Here is a 22,927-nt window from a genome sequence, read left to right on the forward strand (position 1 = left end):
TATTTTCGTTGCAATTACATATAACTGGCAGGCTGGAGGGAGAAGAGAATACATACACTGGAGTCAGACATGCAGCAGGATTCCCCATCCATCTAGTTCTGAACAGCTGGGCCTGAGTGCTGCTGCATAGTCCTGACTTGCTTGCTCCCACTCTGGCAAATTGGGCCACTGACTACCTGCAGCTTTCTTGCCTCCTCTTCCCAGCACGTGGTCTTCTTCATTGCACGTCTGATTGATATGATGGTGCCCGACATCCCAGAAGTGGTGGAGATCAAAGTGAAGCGAGAGCAGTATCTAGCTAAAGAGGCTCTGGCTGAGAACAAGGTAATCGTTTATTTTTAAATATTATTTTAAACCGGTACTTGGATTTTCTCTTCCAAAGACCATCTAAAGTGCTTAATGCCATAAACCTTAATCTAAACTGAGCCACACTGTTCCTGTGGTGAATCCCCTTCTTTGTCTCCTGGGAGAGGTTTCCTTTTGCAGGACTAGGTAAAGCAGCAACGTTCACTTGCTGTCAGAAATATAGGATGTCAATTTCCTTCCCTTTCTCAGTAAGCAGCCTTGCAGCTTATGAGGGTAAATATAACCTTTGTTTCCTGTCTGGCACATGAGTATACGTCCATTGGTCTTTGTCAGGGAATCTCAAGTCCCTGTACCCACACTGTGGACCATCATGGGGGAACAAAAGTGTTCAAACACACAAGAGTAGCTCCTCTACCCTACCTACATTCCTCCCCAAATAACCTACTTTTACCTTGATACTGTATTATAGAGTTGTATCTGGTGAACTTGTCCTTCTGCTTGCACAACAGAATTGCCCTACTCCATTCCTTGCATGTTTGGGGGTTCCCCCAACTCTCCAAAGCAGATTTTTTTGCGGGGCAAGGAAGTTCTGTTGCACAAGCAGAAGTCCTTGCACTAATTGGACAAGTTCATTAGATACAAACCCACAGTAACAGTGTTTCCCAAACTTAGGTTTCCAGCTGTTTTTGGACTACAATTTCCATCATCCCTGGCCACTGGTCCTGCTAGCTAGGGATGATGGGTTTATAGTCCAACAACAGCTGGGGACCCAAATTTGGAAGACTGTGTTAAAATAATAGCATAGAAATTTTCTTGTATTAGATGACTAGTGACACCGGTCTATCTGTTGTGGGGGGTGTACCTTATTTTTGGAAGCTGGTATCAAGAACTGGCAATTTCAGCTGCTGATTGCGTTAAGTTCCAGCCTGTATGTCAACACCAATCTTTCTGACACATACCTTTTAAGGGAAGTGTCTTATATTTTTCCTAGTTTGTGTCATGTGACAAAGCAAAGCAAGATTCTGGAGGTTGGCTCGCCCTTTGATCACACATACGGCTCCTCTGCTATCATTCAAAGCATATTCTGCCAACAATCTATGGACAACTCCATAGAATTTTTCTAATAACAAGCCAAGTTTCAACTCTTTTGGTCTCAGGTGTGTTGACTTCAAGGTATTAGGAATTTGGGGCTTACTTTTTTGAAGCAACTTTACTGCCGGTGTGTTACAGCTGAGTGAGCTCTTTGCTTAAACTGCAAGCTCCAATTACTTTACTGTATCTCAAGGGTGGCAATACTGAGGTTTGGGTAATAAGCAAATTGAAACGTAAGCTGTGAAGAACTGACACAGCTATGTATCTTTCAGTGGTATAGCAGCTGTCAGTGGAGTGGCATCACTTACCTGGCTTCTCATCACAGAAGTCACTGTAGGCCAATCTGTGATTCCACCTACAATGTGTTGACCTCACCATCATTGTCTTGCCTGTTAGTTATCACCAGCGACCTCCATGTTGGGAAGCCAAGAAAGCAATGCTTCTCTACCCTGTTGACTGTTGATTTCTCTTGTGACAGGCCCTCACCGAAGTGATAGATGCGAGAAATCCAACCCCTCTGGCAGAGAAAGCACCATAGTAGGAGGCTCACGATGCTGAAAGACATTCTGGTTTTGATCCAGGCCAAGTTGCCAAGCTTCTGGAAGAGCAAGGGGTGGGGAGGTGAGCAGCCTAGAAGAATTTGACAAAAAGTAACACTTCTCTGCACAAGTGCTGTACTGTAGAAGGAGACTTGGAGCTTTTAAAGGCTTCAGGAATTTGATCGATCCAGCTGCTGCTTTAAGGACTTTGAGAAAGTGTTAACTTGGCAAAGGACAAGATATACATGGAGAATGGATTAATCTAACCAGCCCACTCATCAGCTCTGCAATCATTTGCCTAACTAAACAGCTTTGTCAGGCTTTCCATGTCCTCACTGCCCAAGAAGTGACTTCTACTGATATTTATAGAGTTATAGTCTAGCAGCGAGCACAGAGGAGTCCTACATTCCTGTTTACAAAGAGGGAGGGCTGCTTTTTAACTTGTGAAGAAGTACTGCTTAGCGACAAGGAATCTTCCAAAGAGGGAAGAAGCTGCATCACTTGAATGGCTTATAAGAGTGAGAGCTGCTATGATGAGCTAAGGACAGATTATTGGAGAGTAGCTGTGCACTTTGCTTAGTATGCAGTGGCCAGCTTAACAGAAGATTACTGCTTGAGAAGGCAACCATTTGAGAGCTTGTACTGAGCTTCACAAGCTGCCTGCTCCCCTCTTCCTCTCACACAAGCAATACAAGACTGAGTATTTTCTGCACATCAGTTTGAATCTGCTTTAGCTGGAAGCTGCAATGTGGCATATGCCAAATACTAGTGATTGCAATCATGATTAAACAGTACCCCTGCTGACAGCAAATGGACAGAATCTGTCCAACATTCAGTATGAACAGCTAAAAAGTGCAAGTTCTTTTACAATTGTTTGGAATTAATTGTGAAAGGTTAAGAGTTAGCAGCTGTTCAGTATTTCATTAGGAAGGCTGGTAGAAATTTTGAATTAGTGACTTCTTAAAAAACACACTAAAGTATACAGAAAATGAAGACAACCACTCAAAAGCTGTTTCAGGTTTTATTTTATTTTTTTAGAATTTATAAAATTCCAGTGTCATCCATACTCATGAGCCTTTATACATGTTTTGCATATAATCTCCAAATTCCAAAGTTAAGGCCAAGGGATCATTGCCATGGAAACATAATATGGAAGACATTAAGAGGACATGGAGCACACCTCCGCAGAGCATCTGCTGCAGACTACATGGGACAGAGGGGGTAGAGTACTCTCAACAGTTTGAACAAATGGCTGGGTTGGGGGGCCATGCTCAATGGCAGTTGAAGCCTAAAAACACATGTGCAAGTGATGTGACTGACATTCAGACACCAGGTATACTACTGGCAATACATTAAAACAATACTACCCTGTTTGTCTCCTGCTCAGATAGTAAGAGGGCTTTGTCCTGCCCCAAGTGGAATTAGCATAGAGAAACAAATCTCTCCTCCCTTCAGCTAGGTTTACTGAAAGAAAGAGGCTTTCCTTCCTGTTGGGCTAGCGGTCAAGAAAGACAAGAGCCTTGCAGACCTTTTCCCAGTATGTATTAACGGGGGCATAAGCAATCCTGGGGTTCGGTTCTTAGCTAATGGCTCAGAAAAGCTCTTTGGAGGGGAAGGGAGGCAGTAGGCAGAGAGCAGAGTTGGCACCAGCCCAGCCCTGGCACCAGCACCTTCGGCAGAAAAGATATATATATATATATACCATGTAATGGCTGGAAGAGCAGCTTTAATACAAGCAGCCTTGTATCGGTTTATGGCAGCAGCTAGAATGCAGAAACTACTGTTGTATGAGGGACATGACAAAAGGACAAAAACATTTGCTGCCAGACTACAGAAAGGCCTTTGCTGAATGTAGGTATTCTCTCCTCCCCTCCAAGAGAGGCTTGATTTAAGACTGAACTGCAATCCAGCTTCTTCAATTTAAGTGAGAGCCACTCCTTACCTGCCTCCCTCCCCAAGGCCTAACCTTTTGTCACAAGACTACAGGCCAAATTATGTGACGGTGGTTAAGACCATCTTAGTAGGAGGAGATGTTTGATGGCATGTAGCCAGGCTGAAGCCACACACAGATCCCTCTGCTCACAGAGGAACAACAGTCATGATAACAGGAAGCAAGAGGGGCTTGACTGAAGAAGCACAGGCCACTGTCATTCCGGCTTGAGGTAGAAAGAAGGCAATAGTAAAAAGCAAAAAAGACACACTCTGAACCCTGGTATTTCAATGCCATCACTATCAAGCCTGGGGAGGGTACCCTCTAACACCACACTAATAGCTCACCACCTTCTGTGACATGCTACCATGGCACTTTTGGTTGAACCAAGTTTTGTTAGACCCAATAATACTGTCAGTTTTCTGGTTCCACTCAGCCATACTACTGCTGGGAAGGGAGAACAAAAGAGAGTGTACGTGTCCAAACACTGGTGATGAGCTGCAATTCAATACTCACACTAACAAGGGGAGAATTTTGGTACACTCAGCGATGCAGACTAACACAGCAAGGGTTATGCCCCTCTTAGTGCTTCCTGGGGCCATATCTCCAGGCTGAACCTCCTCCTCCACCTATCCATTCTGGCCAATTTCCTCTCCCATAGCAGTATTAGATGGGTGCGGGTTTTGTTTTTTGTTTGGCAGTTGAAAGGGAAAAGTTGATTGCACTCTACAAAGGTAAGGCCTTGGAGAAACAGGGCAGGAGGGGAAAAGAGCAAATATTTTGGCTTTGTAGAAAGTTGAGGAAATGCATTTCCTGAGGTTGAGAGACAGGAAGTAGATTCCTAGCTGCAGTGAGGAGATCTCCTAATGGAGCCTAGAGTGCTTTTTGCAAGGTGTACCTGGGAGGTTTGGTTACTACACCATGGCCAACATGAGATTGAGTGAAAAGTTGAAAGGCAAAAAAAAAAAAAAAAAAAAGTATGTGTTTTAGGTTGGAATCTACGTGGAAAGTTACTTCCAGGGCAAGGAGAAAGGAAAGAGTCAAACTGAAGCATAGTGAGGCCTAAGCGCAGGGACAACAGAGAACCTCAAAAGGGGTAGCACTCTAGTTTCATTAAGAGACCCCCATGGGCAATCTGCACTGGATCCAGCCACTAGATCAGAATTCAGAAAGGAAACCTTGTGGCAGGTGGCTGGACAAGATTGCTGCTTCCACGCTATTACCGCTTAGGACCCCAAGGTAGAGTTTTGGGGGCCACCTGAGCTCCAAAACTTGGGAAATCTTCAGAACTGGTCATGTCAGGGGCCTGTAAGGAAACAAAAGCCAAAACTATAACTAGTGCAAGTGCTATTGCTGCATTAAACATCACTGACTGTATATGAAGAGAAACTTAACTCCTCTACAGATCACTACCAGCTCTGAAAATGCAACAAGAATGATAAGCTTTGAAGGTAGTGTCTCATCCACTACTACTGACAGCTTGAGGGAAGATTTTTCCAACAATAGTAAAGCAGCCTCTTCCAAGACGAGCCTTAAAAAAAAACCAGCGGCACACACTCAAGAATGAGGGGCAGAGCAATACAAACCTCCCTTCAAATGGGCTGGGTGGAGGGTTTGGACTGGAGAGAGAGAACTCTCCAGGCTAAAGCTGGCTTGGTCTCACTGCCATCATGTGACAGCATCAGGCCCAACTGCCCTGCACCCCTCTTTCCATGGCAGCTACCCTGCCTGCAGGGAATGAGGATATAGAATAGAGTTCTACAGTAGTATGATGCAGAAGCAGGATGGTGGAGGTTGCAATAATCCACACCAGTGTTCATAACCCATTGGCAATTTACAGTTTTTTTATGAGTGGCGCTGGGAGGAGTAATTGGCTAGGTAAGAGGTATCTGGCCTAGTGTCTCAGGTTGTAGTGCAAAAATTCCTGGCAGCTAGGGGGAAACAGACACTGTTGGAGGGCAGGTATTGGGAAGAGAGAAAAAGGATAATAAAAAGAAAGGATGACAGAAGAGAGGGGCATACGTATTGCGTTTTTCAGGGGTCAGGTGTGTATTGACTTCCATAGTCCATTTTGCACCCGTGTGCTGGCCCCCTAACCGGATACGAGCATTATGACAACAAAAGTGGTGGCAGAGTCTCTCGCACCACTCCATTTTCCCTTTTTCTTTTTCCTCCTTTTTCACTCTACACACTAATAAGAGGACTGACTCTTAACTTCATAATGAGAGGACTCCTCTCTCCAGCCAAAGTCCTGGCCATCCTTTCAGTACAAAGAGTAACTATCGAGGAAGCAGCACCTACCTTCTCGGTGTTTCCTGGTGTCCAGGGGGCATCTCTCACCACAAATCCCTTTGATGCAGCCTTAGCTTCCCCATGAGCAGGTGGTTTCATGTAGACTTGCATTGCTTCATTGTCCACCACATCTGCCAGCTGCAACACCATACAAACAAGTGTGGTCCAAGTTAGAGATGTTTATCGCAGCACAGATTCATGTGTATCCCCCCCCCCCACTGCAAAAGGAGCAGTATTTTCTTGATATCACCCATATGTCGTGTATACATAAGATGCAAACTGAGAAGTTTGGAAGGTCCACATACTGGCTTCTCTTAAGTACTAAAAACTACATGGATTTAAGAACTCTGACACTCACATATTCCTCCTCCAGGTTCAGGATATGATCGATGGCTTCCTCCACATTCTCAGGGAGTCCAGTCACAGTCACACAATTTGGATCAGCAGCTCCACTCTGGGGGAAGCGGATGTCCACCTGGAATGACAAAGATTTCAGATCAGCTAACAAATTAAGAGAAAATAGGTCTTTGCTTGTCTCATTTCCCTGCATGCCATACACCAAAAGGCTAGAGAAAGCAGAGTGATGAAGACAATACCAGAATATTGAGAGGCCTGGCTGAATTTGTTTAGGTCCCCATATAACAGCGATGGGAGAATCTGTAGTCTTCAAGACGTTGTTGAACTACAACTCCTATCACACCCAGCCTGCATAGGACAATCAGGGATGATTGGAGTTGTAGGTCATCAAGATGGGCAGCGGGATAAAGTGGCACATAGGCTCCCTATCCCTGGCATATAAATCAAGTTGTAGTCATATTTTCACAGTTGTACAGATTTTGTTTTCTGTGCAGTGACTGAGTGGAAGCCCTGTCTTATGCAATTCAGTTGAATCATCAGCATTTTTTCCTGACATGCTCTTAAAGGTGTTTGAAGACCACCTACAGTTACTTCTAAAAGCAAGGGTGCATGTCTGTGCAGCCACTAAGTTATTTTCTCACTACAGCCGTACACTGGCAGTCGAACGGAATCTGTTTCGGAAGTCCGTTCGACTTCCAAAACATTCGGAAACTAAAGCGTGGCTTCTGATCGGCTGCAGGAAACTCCTGCAGCCAATCAGAAGCCATGGAAGCTCCGTTGGACGTTCGGCTTCCAAAAATAGTTCACAAACTGGAACACTCACTTCCGGGTTTGCGGTGTTCAGGAGCCAAAACGTCCGAGTACCAAAGCGTTCAACAACCAAGGTATGACTGTACTCATAATCTCACTGCACAACCAACGAAGTGCCAGGGTTCTTGAATGCATTCATTACACTCAGCAAAAATAAACACCTCTGTTGTCACAGATGACACCATCTGTCTATCAGATACCATGTGCCCTTTACATACCTTGAACTCATCCATGATCTTGCGGATGGCTTTTCCCCGTGCTCCGATAATGCGGGCGTGAACACGATGGTCCAGAGTGATGTCCTCAGATACCATCTGCTCCAATTCACCAACAATCTTCATGATGGCATCTCGGGCAGATTCAGTATTCTTCTCATAACCAGTGATGGTGATCTGATCCTGGGACTGAGACGGAAGTTTGAAGAGTTAGTCCCTGGCCCCTTAAGACAGCAGCACACAGCACAGGCCTCTGTGGCAAGCATGGGCCAATAGCCCGACAAGGCCGCCAAAGAGGCCATGATGGAATTGAGCAGACGGTGCTCATTGGAGCTCTGCTCAAAGAAAAGCCCCCTCCATTCTGTGGATGTGGGTAAACAGCCTCCCCCACACCAGCCGCTCTCCCAGAGTTCCTCACCTGAGATTCATCATCCTTATCTGGAAACTGTATGGTGACATCATGCTCTGTGCGGATTTGAGTGATCACAGCCCCTTTCCTGCCAATGATTTTAGGGTGGTATCTGGGCTCCACAGCAACAGTCAGTTTAAAATTTCGCAAAGCCTAGAATGATTAAGAGGGATGTTTTTAAGGATCTACACAGCTGCTGCCTCTAATTACGTGAATTATTTGTATCCAACTTTGGTAAATGTCAGATTTAGCTACCTAACACGGGAGTCCTCATACGATAGTAAAAAATATGTTTAACTCCTGTCACCTAGAGCTGATAATGCCTTAATATCATGCCCTTGCTCACATGGTTTTACTTTTTAGAAAACTTATTGGACCTGAATCACAAAAACCTTGTACCCTGCGTTGAAAACACTGCATCTTCATAAGAAGTATTATCTTACAAGCCCACAGAGCATCCCTGCCTCCTGTTGTCTCTCCCATATTGGGAGAATACTTTTGCCTTAGGCTTCCACTCTCTTCTAGGTGGCAGCTATGTGATATAAACCTCTTAGATTTAAATCTTAAAAGGTAAAGGTACCCCTGACCGTTAGGTCCAGTTGCGAACAAATCTGGGGTTGCGCGCTCATCTTGCTCTATAGGCCGAGGGAACAGGCGTTTCTCCGCAGACAGCTTCTGGGTCATGTGGCCAGCATGACTAAGCTGCTTCTGGCGAAACCAGAGCAGTGCACGGAAACGCCATTTACCTTCCTGCCAGAGTGGTACCTATTTATCTACTTGCACTTGACGTGCTTTCGAACTGCTAGGTTGGCAGGAGCTGGGACCGAGCAACGGGAGCTCACCCCATCGCAGGGATTCAAACCCTAGGCTCTGTGGTTTAGACCACAGCGCTACCCACGACCCATAGATTTAAATCTTATTACTCCTAATTCTCATGCTCCAAATTATTAAAGCCCTTGCCTCACTTTTCCTCCTTTGTTTTGCTTCATACCATCTCTTCATGCCCACACCAAGCTTTTCCTTGCAACCAGACTCAAAATTTCATGATTCAGAAATGCTGTTTTGGTACATGGTCTGGGACTTCAGTCTAAGCTTGAACTGCAAGTTCTGCCAATTGAGGCAGTGCTAAGACAACAACAGTGACCGCATGGCAGAAATACGTACTAACCCAGAACTACAGAGAGCCACCCCTCACCTTCTAACATTAGGCATTAAAGCATTGTCTGCATTAACTCATCCTGCTTAAGGCTGCTGACAAGATCCCACAGTTTCTTCCCACAGCACCACTCTTAATTAAAAGATCTATATTTTATTCCTGATTTATTTATTTTTTAATAAGACAAGGCAGCTGGGAGAGACTGACAAATCACAATGGTTCCGGCACAACACATACCCGATCCTCTTGCTCAGCTTGCAGCTCCTTCACCCTCTCAAGAAGTCTGGCCTTGGCACGGTCCAGGTTAGCAGCAAGCCCACTGATAGAGATGATGTCAGACTGAAGCTCTGGGGCAGGGACTTGGATGTTCACCTACAAAAAATTCCAGGCAGCTATCATTATGTCAGGACTGGGCAGTTGTTGTATAGGAGCATCTTTGCAGCCACCCATAACCTTCACAATCAATATTTCTTCAAAGAACTGGAATTCTCAAGTACTTAAAATTGCAACCCCCCCAAAAAAACCCACCCTTAATGTATCATTGCTGGGTTTATACAGGCTACTTTAGTTCCTTGTAGCACAAAAAAACACTACAATGAACAACAGGAAATATGTTATTGTACATCTCAGGTGCATGTGCAAGCACATGGAGGAAAAATTGTGCTTGACCTCTTCAGTGGTCTTAAGACTGTTTCAACATTAGGATAATCAGTAAGAGTGGTATTCATATTTTGGCCTATCTGTTCTCCAAAGCCCAAAAACGGAAGGAGTCAACAGAGAGCCTGCTCACCTCAAACTCGTCCATCATTTTCCTGATTCCAACGCCCTTCTGACCAATGATGAAACGATGAAGGTCAAAAGGAACTTCTACTTCAATGGTAACTGGAACCAGTGCCTGAAGAGGAAAGGCTGAAATTACACCAGCTGCAGAACTTATAAGCAAAAGAATCACTTTGCCAACAAGTACTTGTCCAGAACCCACCAAGCAAACTCTCACCCCAGCAACACGTGAAGCTGTCAAACCAAAGCTGTAGAGTAAAATAATATTCAAGATACTGAGTGTGGGTGCTGCATAACATGTCTCACAGCTAATCACCTCAAGAGGTCAATTATTTACCTTTTCTACTCAGGCCAACATCCTGCTTCTTCAGTGGAAATTATTTAATAGTCAATTAAGCAGTCCCTGGAGCCATGTACAATTAAAAGATCCTTATGAGCAAAATATGGCTGGGCCATTTTACAGCACCTAGTAAGCAAAGCTGTATTTTTTCAGGGCATAGCAGCCAACAAATAATCTTACCTGCAGAGCTTCTTTTGCTGCCTCACACTTCTCTCGACGACCAGAGATTATGATAGTATCACATTTCTTTGGGGAGCCAGGATCTGTTTCTTTGTTCTCCTTCCCTTCTCCACCCTCTTTGCCATTCTCCTGGGCTGGCGACTCTGCAGTGGGAGCTATGATCACAGAGGTGAGAAGAGTGACTACATTTTCAACTGGTTAGCCTGAAGTTGCCAGCTTGTTATCTCCAGGGCACCCAGGGGTATGGATTGTTCTCACTGTAAAATTCCTGCCCTAGGCAGATCATAGAAAAGCCAAGTCTGAAGTGCCACCTGTCATTATCCTCTGTTAAAAATGCAAGAGCCAACTTCCACACCAAGTTTCTTTGGTTTCCCAGTAGTGATGTCTGGCTGGCTGACATCTTGGATGTGGCCTACTGCTCATAAATGAACTACAAAGAATTACCCACCTAAATTGTCAGTTCTCAAAGTGTGGTGGGATAGCCTTATTTGGAGAGGCACAGAATCATTAAGAGTTTGCCATGTTTTCCCTTCTACCTTGGCTTTTGGAAGACGATTAACCAACTCTGAAAGTATGCTGCCCTTAAGACAAGTCTGTAGTAAATGGAGGCCACATTCAGCCAACTCCCAAGGCAACACATCTGGGTTTAAGGAAATTGCGTTGCTTTAAAAAAAAAACCCCTATGAAAAATAGCCATTTCACTTCTAAAGCACAATTACAGATTTTCACAGCTCTGAAAGCATCTCAGAAGATATGAGGCACTTTTGTGTTGCTCCCCGCCCCACCCCCACCCCCCGCGGGTGCCTGCTTTTACTGGCAGGCTTGTAAGATCTCGTACCCACGTTCTCCTCCCGGTCTGGGAATTTGATCTGAACACCATGGTCGCGGGTGATCTGCTGGATCCTGGAACCTTTGGGGCCCATAATAGAGCGGTGATACTTCTGAAGGATGGTGCATTCTATTGTCACCTGGGCTTCCTAGGGGGAGGAGAAAAGAATTTATTCCTATTTTTATCCCACTTTCCAGATAATGATTGCCTCCCAAAGTAACTCACATCAATTTTAAACTCTACTGGGTGAGATGATCCCACACTTCCTGTGTGTGCTGTTTTAGGGTATGACCTGACCCCACCAGAGCCAATCTCAGGGGGCCCAGCCCTATGGGCAAAAGGACACCCTCCTGCTGATGAGGTGAATCCTGCTCAATATTTTCAGAAGATTCGTGTGTTATACCATTTTTATTACTGTGATTTTTATCAACTTCTCACAGTGTCCTTCTGCGGCGTGCCTTCCAATACTGCCAAATGTTCCTTTTAGAATGTCTCTGTTTTCCTTGACAATCTCATCTCTGTCCTTAGGACAGCAAAGTTCTATGGGGTTTTTGGTTATGTATTCAATCTGCCAGGATCAGATTGCATGCTGTACTGCATTTATGAATTGTTTGTTTGTTGACTATAATGTGTGCAATAATGGAAGAAAAGTATGACTGCTAGGAAATACATGCCAGGGTTATAAGAAATTAAATCACAAAGAACAGGTTCCTGCACATCACGGTCAGACTGTTCCAGCAAACCCTTTCTTTACTTTGGCTGCAATTAGAAGGCTATAATTAGTAATTAAGAATTCTTACCTAAAGCTTAGAATCTAAAGAGGCTAGTTTCTCAGGTGTTATGAGAGTTTATGATACACCCAGTTTTTGTTTTTTTAATAAATGCTAGACCAAAACAGAAACAAAAACACCTAGACTAGAAAAAAAGTGACCATGGGGAAGAGAGGCTCCTCTAACATGGACACTCACCAAGTCATCAATGATCTCCAAGATGCGCTTCTTTGCTGCTTCCACACAGTCCTTTGCTCCTTTAAGGGTGACCTTGTCACTCTGTGTGCCAGGGCGTGGAAAGCTGACCATCACACCCCCATACTCCTCTGCAATGGTCCGTAGCACCTGCCCTTTCCGGATGACAAAGTGCCGGTGATGCTTAGGGTCCACCGTCATGGAATCTTCAATCACATTGTCCTGAAACACACAAGGCATCGTCACTGCCTGAAAATTCTCCAGGGCAATGATCTCCCTTAAGTCCATATGTCAACATCAAAAGGTTATCTCTTCATATTGACAAATGAAGAGATCCTTTTCCTCACCAGGTTCTTGATGAGCACTTCCAGCTCCTTCTGGGCCTCTTTGACAGCTTCCTCTGTTCCCATGATAGTAATCAGCTCCTGATCTTTGTCCTCCGAGGTGGGGAAGATAATCCGGGCACCAGTATTATCACGCACCTTGCGAATGTTACCGCCTCCTTTGCCAATCAGGAACTTGTGGTACTCCGGTTTGGCACGCAAGTCCACAGTATAACTCTTTGTTTGCTAAACAGGAGGAATAAATAAAAATAAACACATCAGGATTTGGAGGTATTTCTTTACATTCTTGTCGCCATTGTTACTGGAGAAAACTAATATGACAGCCCTACTGAAAAATCTGTGGAGGTTAACAGCTTTGAGATCCAGATGTTCGGAATAAATCAGGTTAAAAGCCCTTTTCAAGGCATGAAAGGTAGGAGTTAAGCAATGTTCATACACAGAAGCAGAACTCTGTTGGCAGGTTTCAGAGTTGTACTATTACAAACGCTCCATCTGTCACAAGTATATTAGCTGGCGCAGATGGTCACTCTCTGCACTGCTCTGGGGTTTTTCATGACAACCCCAGAGCCAAATTCAGTTGGGGGGGGAACATGGGGGGGGGAAGCACCATTGCACAAGGTTTCTGCTGACGTGCTTTGTTAGGTGAATCCTGCCCTGTATACTTAAGACAAACAAACACTGCAGTCCAGCAAAAGTCAAATTATCTGTACAAATCATGCTAAATTGAATAAGTTTGCATATAGCTACTTCGCTTGTCACAGGAAATATTCCAATGGCTCTATAAGCAATCCCCTCTATGCATGTGCAGCGGGTGCTCATGTTAGAGAGGATCACGCCCTAAATATATGTACAATGAATACTTTTTCTAAAGTTAGATGATAAAACATGGGAAGCTGTTTGATGTAGAGTTAGACCATTAGTCTACCTAGCTCCGTATCATTTACTGTGTGTGGCAGTGGCTCTCCAAGTTTTCAGAAACGAGCCCTTTCTTGCCCTATCTGGGAGATGCCAGGAACTGACGCCGGAACCTTTTGCATGCAAAGAAAGTACTCTGCCCCATCATTTCAGCACTCTTCCACCACACCCTCAAAGGGCGGTACAGAGGAGAGTAGAACCAGAGAAGACTTCTGTTCAAATCTCTGCTTAATCCCGGACACTCACTGTGACCTTGGACAAGACACTTTCTCTCAACTCTTAACCACCCGAGAGTTGCTACGAGGGCTACCTTCAACTGCACCGAAGAACGAACCGAAAGCTGCATATGTAGTAAAAGACAAATAAAATGCTTCTTCTGCTAGAAGCCAGGAAAGTATGCCAAAGAAAGTGCTTTGAGATTCTGCATTGGCTCTGAATTTGCCTCTAGTGGAGAGACCAGCCTCAGGGCTGCAGACAAATGGAGTGAGACATTATAGCTAGACAGAGGAGCCCAACAGCAGCTTGCTGTTAAGTAACCTGACAGGGCCAAACGCCCTGCCATTAAATGCAGCGTAGGCAGATTCCACCTGTTCTGCAGATTTAGGACATGCTGTTTTCAGAGCAGCACCTAAGAACTTGCACGTAAAGGGTGTTTATTTAGTTAGTAAACAGAGAGAGTCAGTTCTGAGTAGCTCAGGATGAAGCCTGGGCCTGTAAAGTTCCAGGAAGTTGCTCCGAAGGCTCCAAGAGAAGCCAAAATTCCAGACAAGCTGCATATTCTTTCGTACCCAGCTGAGTCTCCAACAGAAGGAAGGAGCAGCTCAAGTTGCCCCCCCCCTTTTCAAGTATAAATATAGTCAGCTGCAATTATTAAAGCAATGATCCCCTGCTCCAAACACCACACAAAGGGAGCGAGGGAGAAATTTTTCATAGCACAGTGACGTACAATAAATTCTCAATCACCTTTAGCAACCCTGTTGGATTAGCTATTAGCAGGAAGGGAATAAATTTAGGGAGCAGCCATATTTTAGTGGCAGATGTATTGCATGTCTGATCTTGGCATCCACAGTTAAATTGCCTTTAGGTAGCAGGTCCAGGAAAGACCTATGCCTGAGACCCTGGAGCACTAATTCTTGTTAGAAGAGACCAGGAGTTCTCAAACTTTCTATCCCCAGCGATCACTTGAGAGAGCTGAAAATTTCTAAGGCCCATCAGTCAAAATATGACGGTATGGGGCACAGCCAGCCACAAAATGGAAGCAGAGTTTGGCGTAATAGGCTAGCAACTGCCAACTTTATTTCCTATTAGTAGTTAATCCCCACCCCTGGAAATGTGTAAATTTTCGCCACAGTGATTTCCTTGTGACCACAAATTCAAAGCTTATCCATAGGAACTGTGCCGGCAGCACCTATTTTTCCACATCCACGGTTCCTACCTTCTCTTCTGCCAGTTGTAGGAGCTGTTTCTTGGCCTTTTCAACGTCCTGGGCAGGGCCCCTGATGGTGACTGTATCGCTGCCGGAGCCTTCTGTGGGGAAGTGGATGTGAACCCCACCGCATTCCTCCATGATGGAGCGGATGAAACGACCTTTGGCACCAATGAGCGAGTTGTGCAGCTTGGAAGGGATGGAGACCTCCACCTCTGCAATGTTAGCCTGGGGCAACAGCGAGGGGGCAGCGAGAGGCACGGACAGAAAAGAAGAGGTATTTAGGCTTTCCCCCCTCTTCCCTCATGCAGAGAAATTGGTAGGAAGGCACAAAGAACTCCCTCTCCCCAACTATGTGCTCAGGAAGTTCTCCTACCCCTATTATTTCTTATTCAAAACTAAGACTGACAGAGGGAATCTGGGACACGTGCCAGGAACCAGCTGGATGTGTCAGCAAACGACAGTCACTGACTGCATCAGGCAGCACTACCCCCACAGAAGCACGCCTATGTGCTTCAACACGGAGTTCTAGGGGAGTGTCCTCCTCACAGTAAAAGGAATAGCTGTTATTCAGAGATACCTTCATATTAAACCTCAGATCAGATGGATGTAAGCTGAAAAATCCTGCCCTTCCTTCTCTTTTTTACAGAGGTCCCCAATTGATTGCATATTAAATGCACACAGATCAACCTGTTTGGGTTTTTCTTTTCTCAGCTGCTGGTGAAAGCGGCAGAAGGGAAGTGGAGAGAATAACTGAAGCGTCAATAGCACATCGCTTAAAACGTACCCCTGCTGCTTTCAAACAAATACCTAAAGAGCTAGCCACAAAATCTGGCCGGCTGCTCAATTTCTGCATGCCAGCGATGAGAGGAGAGATATGACATGACAATTCTTTTCGCCTGAGAGGTTTCTATTTAAAGTTAAAAGATTTCTGATCCAGTAGCAGGGGGAAAGCAGGCAAGAGGACATCCTGAAAATGCAGGGATGTGAAAGCTAATGAAAGCATCTTCCAAATGTCATTGGACTACAACTTTAATCATCCCTCATCACCTTTGGTTATGCTGGTTGGGACCAATGGGACGTAGTCAAACAGCAGCATCAGAGGGCCATAGGTCCCCCATCCTTGTGCCAAAACAATGTGTTTCAGATATACTTTGAGATCTTCAGCATGGAGGAGTTTCTGGCTCTATGTTCATTCTACATGTTTACTGTAGAATATGTACTATATAAACATATTTACTTTATGGTCAGTCAACAAGGGTTTCCATAGTATATAGTGTTCAGTGGGTTGTTGTTTTTAGTTGTAGCACATACTGTACTAGATGGGGAGGGGAATCCCTTGAGAAAAAGCTTCCACAGAATCGAAACTGCTATGATTCAAGGACTTAAGTGCAACTCTAAATCAGTAACTGACAGAAGCCTCCCACAAAGCCATCACCACAAAATCTCTCTTGCAAATAAACAGTGTGATTATTTCTCAGAACTGCTACCTCTTCAAACTTGACTTCTGGAGTTTACTCCAGAATCCCTTTCCACTTGAGGGTTACTGTAATACAAGCCCAAACATCTTCCCAGCATTGTGACCTTTTGATTATGTGGCTTTTATCAGGAACAGTTGAGGGGCAACCAAGATCTTTTGATTTCTGGATGGCAGTTCACCTGGAATATTTGGTGAGTAATGTCCGATAAAGCCAAAAGGAAAACTAACACACATGCCCCCAAGAAAACCAAGACGTTGCCCAAGAAAGTTGTGGTTTCTCTAAGGAAACTGAATTAATCTGCTTGCAACTTTTTTTTACTGAAATTGGTAATAGCCGTTATGCTGAAAGGGCTGCTTGTCTTACCAACTCTTTTTGGATGGAGAGAATCCGATTGCGAGCAGCTTCACAGTTGGCTCTTTTCCCTGTAATGATAATTGTCTCCGAATTGCTATTCTCTGCTGGGAGATCAATCTTGGTGCTGCATTCCTCACGGATCTACAGCAAAGACAAAAAAAAAGTTAAAGGAACAGACATGGCTGCCTCCTGGGCCAAATATCTAACAGGAGGTGTCAGAAATACTGAGAAGTAACAAACTACAAGGATAACAAGGAAGAATCAAGGAAGTCTCACCTTTTTGATATTTGCACCTCCTTTCCCAATGATGTTCTTGTGGAATTGTTTGAAGATGGGAACTGAAATGGAGTAGCTGTTTTCAACCTTACAAGAAAGGAAGCGTGGATGAATGGAATAAAGAATAGACACAAAGTTGTATGAGCAAATGTGACTTTACCTATGTTTTACTCATTTCTCTGGTGAAGTCTTCCTTTGCCCACGTGGTTTGAAAGCATTGCCAATCCTCTGACTCACAGTGCCAGCAAACCCCACTTTTGGCAGGGAGCTGTGTCTTTTCCTGACTCACACTCCATGTCCTAAATTACACCACCTGAAGCACAGGTAAGTGTGGCTTGCAGGAAATGGCCTCATGAGCCAAATTAATAACCCTGCTGGATCTCATTGAGGCGTATATATCGCTGGTTCCCCATGCCTGATTTAGTGGAATGCTTAGCACTAACAAAGCCCCTGTATTTGCAAACCAAACCAAAAGCAAAAGAAGATGATCACCTACCAGATCTGCCACCATCTTCTGCATGTACTTTGTGCATTTTTCCACCTCATTCTTGGGTCCTCTAAGTTGGACAATGTCACTCTTGTGTGAAGGATCTGGGAAGTTGATAATAACCTGCAAGAAATAGTGAATCCAAGATAATGTTAAACAGGTTGCTGAGTCCCAGGAGGTTATTTCCATACTGTGGAATTCAAAACTCAGAGTTTTCCTCTGTGCTCCAAGACATGGCCCTATACTAGTTATTGCTATATGATATCATCTTGCTATAGGTGAATTAGCACAATGTAATATGAGTGAGAAGCAGATAAAAGAAAAGGAACAGTAAAACAAAAACCACACTCTGCTGCAATAGCTGGCTAACACCCACAGCCACCCTTTTTTGTATGTATCTAAAACAGCACCTCCAAACATTATTTCTTAAGAAGCACAGAAATTAAGAAAGAAAGGAAGGAAGAAAGAACCGGGATAGGAGGCTGCTTTACTTTGGACCACTTCAGGCGAGACCCAGTATGCTTTGAACCAAAGACAGAGCCTCACTTTGATTTTCTAAATTATATTATTGATTTCATTTCTATACCTCTTTATATTTTAAAGAAAAAAATCTCAAAGCGGTTTACAGCACATTAAAACATCAATTAAAACAATCCAGAATAAAACATTACTGAAGAAAGTCAAATGTAGTTTTGGGTATCTCCTTCCCGCTATGTAAGTCGAAAGAGACAGTGTTGTCTTGACTTCAATGAAAGCCTGTTTTACATTTATGAGGAGAGGGATGTGTCAGAAAAGCATGAAAGAAGGAGCCTCCTACGAACAGTTGAAACTATTTTGATGGAGAAAAAAAATACAGACAGGATGTACCAAATAGGCAATGATTCTGCCAACCTGATGCCTTTAAAAATTTTAAATAAAGAAATATTGGGGCCAAGTGAATGGTCTAGGACATTAGAGTTGCTGCGGAGTGTGAATAGGAAGCCACTAGGGGCCCCATTTAAGAGCACTATGCAAGCCCCAATTGCATGGGGGTTCCATTCCTGGTCATTGCATGCATCAGCAGGATGTACGCAAGACTGCCTCGCCCCACACCCTTTAGGCACCGAAAATGGTGCGAGTGTCAGCGGTCACATGCATGCTGATCATGTGCAAGCATGCCTGTAATCAAGTCAATATAAAAATACATTTTAATCTGTCTCTCTGTCATGTGTGTGTTTCAAATACTTTTCTTACCTCTGGAAATTTATCCCGGGTATCCCGAATCCGTTCACCCTTCTGCCCAATGATAGTTCTATGGAATTTCTGGTCAATGATCAGGTCCTTTGTGCGTTCATTTTCCTGGGGAGGAAAAATGGGGCGGGAGTCTCCATGATTAAAAGTCCCCATGTTTGAAACACATGTTGTATTTCATTCACACTTGCACAACAGGCAGATCTACCAACCAGTCAAGCTGCAAAGTTTGACAAGCCACAAACGTCACCACAATGACGCACCACCCAGGTAGAGAGATAAAACAGAATCGCTTCCCTGGTGTGTGGGAAAGTTTGGCAGGAAGCCTCGCTAGTAGTTAACACTCCTCTACTGGACACAGTCCAGTTCTCCATGGCTCACCATACGCGATGCAAGTTCCAGCAGCTCTCTCTTGGCCTCTTGAACTCCCTGAGGGTCTCCTTCAATTCTGATGAGGTTGCTCTTCTCATTGTCTGGAGGGATTCGCACAGACACTTTGTACTGATCCTTAATCCTGTTGACTGCAAATCAAGAAGATTCTGCTAAGAACACTCGTCCACTGCATATGCTCTGCAATCAAGGCTTCAGAGTTTCAGAACAAGAGGCTTTCTCCTTTAAGGATTATTTGCGCTGTAGGAGACACTGACCTATTCACAGAGGACAAACTAGTAGAGGGGGGGAGCGGGATTTCAATGCTTAGTCAACACGATGTTTTAAGAAAGAGACACATATCTTCCCATTGGAAACTGTGTTCAATAGACTACAGTGGTGCCCCGCAAGACGAATGCCTCGCAAGACGGAAAACTCGCTAGACGAAAGAGTTTTCCGTTTTGGAGGTGCTTCGCAAAACGAATCTCCTATGGGCTTGCTTCGCAAGACGAAAATGTCTTGCGAGTTCCTGCGGGGGTTTTTTCCTTTCCCCCCCTTTTTCTAAGCCGCTAAGCCGCTTATCCGCTAAGCCGCTAAAAGCCGCTAAAGGCCGCTAAAAGCCGCTAATAGCGCTAATCCGTCAATGGGCTTGCTTCGCAAGACGAAAAAACCGCTAGACAAAGAGACTCGCAGAACGGATTCTTTTCGTCTTGCGAGGCACCACTGTAATTAGGAATTGAGTGGGATGAGGCATGCAGAGGTTATTTCCCCAAGATCCCCCCCACACACATTTTCTGTTATCTATTCTAACCAGAAACAAACTAAGGAAGTTTCTCAAGAAGGACCTCCCCATTTTTGCAGAGAGCACATTATTAGTTCTCCAGAACACCTCAGTCCTAGAAACCCAGAAGTATAGCTAGAGACCCAGAGAGATGAGATTGTAAGTTATCTCTAACAGGGACAACAGCAATGCATATTACACACACAGGAAGACACTGAACAAGCATTTAACTCACTGTTGGCTCCACTCTTTCCAATGAGATGTCTGTGGAATTTATGGTCAATATTGATTTCAGTATAATCCATCCGGTTAATCTGCAAAGAGCACGCCACAGTTAGCCAGAATCAGGAGCAAACACATACTCCTCTAGCCGAGGAACAAAGAACAGAAACAGGACAGCAACATCAGCCATGACACAATAGATAACTAGCCACTATTAGATCCAGATGTTCTGTTGAGGAAAGTAGCTCAAGCCTGAGCAAAGAGCACACAGCTTGGGGACACTCAGCAGTTTCACCATCACTTGACCCAGATTATGTTTCTAACACAGCTCTTTGTTCCCTTTATGGCCATTCCATTGAAAAAAATCAACAGCCTCCTTTTGTCTCCAGAACTGCAGTCCTAAGCACACATACCAGATGTCAACTCCATCTGAACTCAGTGCACTTGCTTTGCTATGGAATATAAATTGCATATTTAATCTAAATAGGAGGACACAATATGAGGCTTGATGGTTTTTAGTGATGGCTTGCACCTGCACCTTCCATTTTGATAAGATGGCCACACAAATCAAACTAGGGCTTCTTAACTCACCAGATCCTTGACCATGTTCTCGATTTGTTCTTGAGCCATGTTGACATCTTCAGTGGGTCCCTCCAGAGTGATTCTATCTTCTCCTTCAGTGAATTCTATGTGAACCTTCCAAGTAAGGGAGAAAATTCAGCATCAGCATGAAACTACTGAAGAGGGATCCATGTAATGGCAGAGGAATGAATGTGGCAATATGGCTTTTGCCTGCAAGCGAAGATGCTGCAAGAAACCCCTTGAACTTTTCTAAAGATGGGAAGGAGGGGTAGGATCTAGGGAACCAGTTCATGGTTAAAAACATGTGCGGAAGCCTTATTCTAGCCAACTGAAGCTTTGGGTGAAAGACAGTTGCCTAGTAGAACAAAGCTTTCTTTGAGGTGGCACTCCATTGGTGGAATTCCCTCCCCAGCCTCATTCAACAAGCATCTACTTGACTAAACCTTAAGCATGAGCTACCCTCTTTTTACAGATGGTATCACACACTAACAGCTGGTCAGAGCCATTATAGCCAGACATTGGAAAGACGTAGTAGGTGCCAATCTTTTATTGTGATATAATGAAGTGTGGGATATAGGCTTTTTAGAAAAGCTTACATACAAATTAAGAGTTGGAAGAGGACAAAGCAAAACATTTTTTGTGATATGGGATGTATGGCTTTATTTCATATGTCCATGATGATTCACACAGCTTAAATCTGCACATATTAAAATAATATGTTTGACTCAGTAAAATATACATGACTAAACCGTGCTCCACTTTTTTCACTATGTATATCAATATTTAATTTCAATGTAATCTTGCTCTACTCGTCTTTTTAGAAACTGTATGGAATGGCCTTTATCAGTACACTTCAGTTTCTCTATATATTATAACTTTTTGGGTTTTTTATATTCTTATTCTATATAATTTTCAAAGATGTTTTTTAGTGAACATTCAGAACAAGGTGATTCAACACTGTATTTTTCCATCAAATATTTAATTAATAGGTTATTTACAGAAAACAACTAAGGCATTAGTTGAAAATTATATGCAAACTTTGAGGAGCACTCAGTTTTTTCACTGGCTGTGTTTAGCTGCTATTTGGCCCTATTTGTGGTGAAATTGTTTTTTTTTTTTACAGTTAAGATAAAATAAACACAAAAGCACAACCACCACAAATTCAAGTGTCTCTGAAAAGCTAATCCTATCTAAAATGGGAGATAGTGACAGGTGGAATCTGCTTTCTCATTTTCTATCTTGCTGCCAACTTAATTTCTCCCAATTTCACAAGAGTAGAAGTTACTTGGAATTTCTGGCTCATGTTTCAGAATGCCCCCAAAGCATGGTAAAAAGCCACAAGGGCTTTCAAGGTTTCAATTTCTCTATTCCTTCTAGGACGACCAAGGTGAGACTCTGCAAACTTTGTCCCTCAGATTACAAGTCTGCCTCAGAGCTAATGATATATATGTGCACGCACACCTTTTGAGACATTGTAATCTAACAATTCCTCAATTCCAACGCCAATAGGTGAGAATTCACTTTTGAGGTGCTCATACCTTTGGCATTTGCTGGGTGATTTTGGCCAGGTTTTGCCCTTTCTTGCCAATGATGAAACGGTGAAGCCAAGAGGGGGCGGAGACAGAGGAGACTGTGAAACTGTTGGCCTGAAAAAGGACAGTGTTGTTATGAAGAAATTTAAAATTCAATTAGCAATATGCATTAACTCAAACCACTCAGACGCCGGATCACTCTAGTTCCCATCACAATCCAGTATCCTTAGCTGAAGGATCTTGTCAGGTACCAAACAAGAAGTTGCAGTGTTCAGCAAAACACAACAGCTTAATAATATTATTGTATTATAACAGCTATCTATTAGCATTTTTATGCAGCATTTGTGAAAGTTTATTATCACATAACAATTGCCCAAGGCCCAACCGTGGCCCTCACCTCAATGCCATGAGGCCCACACTGCACCTGAATTCAAAGCCCACTCCCACCCCCCGCACTGCCCAGCGAAATAGCCCTAGGAATAGCTGAGTAGCACTCCAATGGGAGCTCTCCTCACCTGTTCCCAGCACTAAACAACTGAGTAGCAGGGGGTAAGCACATGACAGAACCTCCCCATCCCTGCACAGAGAAAGGGTGAAGGCTGTCTCTTTGTTTATGTGTCTGGGGTAGGAGTGTGGAATCTGTGTCCAGTTAATGCCCGCTGCCACCACCCGCTTCACTCCACTGCCCCCCATTTCATGCAGCAAAAAAATTTGTCCCCATTGTTGAC

General features: G+C 44.0%; 2 protein-coding genes across 7 annotated transcripts in view; one reads left to right on the plus strand and one right to left on the minus strand.

The window, feature by feature from the left end:
• The window catches only part of ANO7 (anoctamin 7), a 34,497-nt gene extending 31,552 nt beyond the window's left edge, over window positions 1–2,945 (plus strand). For both annotated transcript variants that reach the window (XR_014548074.1, XM_083613747.1), the window contains exons 23-24: window positions 205–324; window positions 1,877–2,945. Coding sequence is in view for 1 of the 2 variants with exons in the window: in XM_083613747.1 (XP_083469873.1) it covers window positions 205–324; window positions 1,877–1,936 (180 nt within the window). In the remaining variant the exon portion in view is untranslated. The remainder of the gene's footprint in view (window positions 1–204; window positions 325–1,876) is intronic.
• Window positions 2,946–2,947: 2 nt separating this feature from the next.
• The window catches only part of HDLBP (high density lipoprotein binding protein), a 56,668-nt gene continuing 36,688 nt past the window's right edge, over window positions 2,948–22,927 (minus strand). For all 5 annotated transcript variants that reach the window (XM_083613682.1, XM_083613684.1, XM_083613686.1 and 2 more), the window contains exons 9-28: window positions 22,206–22,313; window positions 20,677–20,781; window positions 20,099–20,177; window positions 19,095–19,234; window positions 18,717–18,821; window positions 17,493–17,606; window positions 16,997–17,083; window positions 16,730–16,861; window positions 14,895–15,113; window positions 12,548–12,769; window positions 12,204–12,422; window positions 11,245–11,383; window positions 10,407–10,561; window positions 9,897–10,001; window positions 9,344–9,478; window positions 7,960–8,103; window positions 7,545–7,730; window positions 6,518–6,634; window positions 6,169–6,297; window positions 2,948–5,173 (exon numbers count right to left, since the gene is read on the minus strand). In XM_083613682.1, coding sequence (XP_083469808.1) covers window positions 5,087–5,173; window positions 6,169–6,297; window positions 6,518–6,634; window positions 7,545–7,730; window positions 7,960–8,103; window positions 9,344–9,478; window positions 9,897–10,001; window positions 10,407–10,561; window positions 11,245–11,383; window positions 12,204–12,422; window positions 12,548–12,769; window positions 14,895–15,113; window positions 16,730–16,861; window positions 16,997–17,083; window positions 17,493–17,606; window positions 18,717–18,821; window positions 19,095–19,234; window positions 20,099–20,177; window positions 20,677–20,781; window positions 22,206–22,313 — 2,727 coding nt within the window. In that variant the 3' untranslated portion in view covers window positions 2,948–5,086. The remainder of the gene's footprint in view (window positions 5,174–6,168; window positions 6,298–6,517; window positions 6,635–7,544; window positions 7,731–7,959; window positions 8,104–9,343; window positions 9,479–9,896; window positions 10,002–10,406; window positions 10,562–11,244; window positions 11,384–12,203; window positions 12,423–12,547; window positions 12,770–14,894; window positions 15,114–16,729; window positions 16,862–16,996; window positions 17,084–17,492; window positions 17,607–18,716; window positions 18,822–19,094; window positions 19,235–20,098; window positions 20,178–20,676; window positions 20,782–22,205; window positions 22,314–22,927) is intronic.

This window comes from Podarcis filfolensis (assembly GCF_964270895.1).
Source record: "Podarcis filfolensis genome assembly, chromosome: 5".
Taxonomy (NCBI): Eukaryota; Metazoa; Chordata; class Lepidosauria; order Squamata; family Lacertidae; genus Podarcis; species Podarcis filfolensis.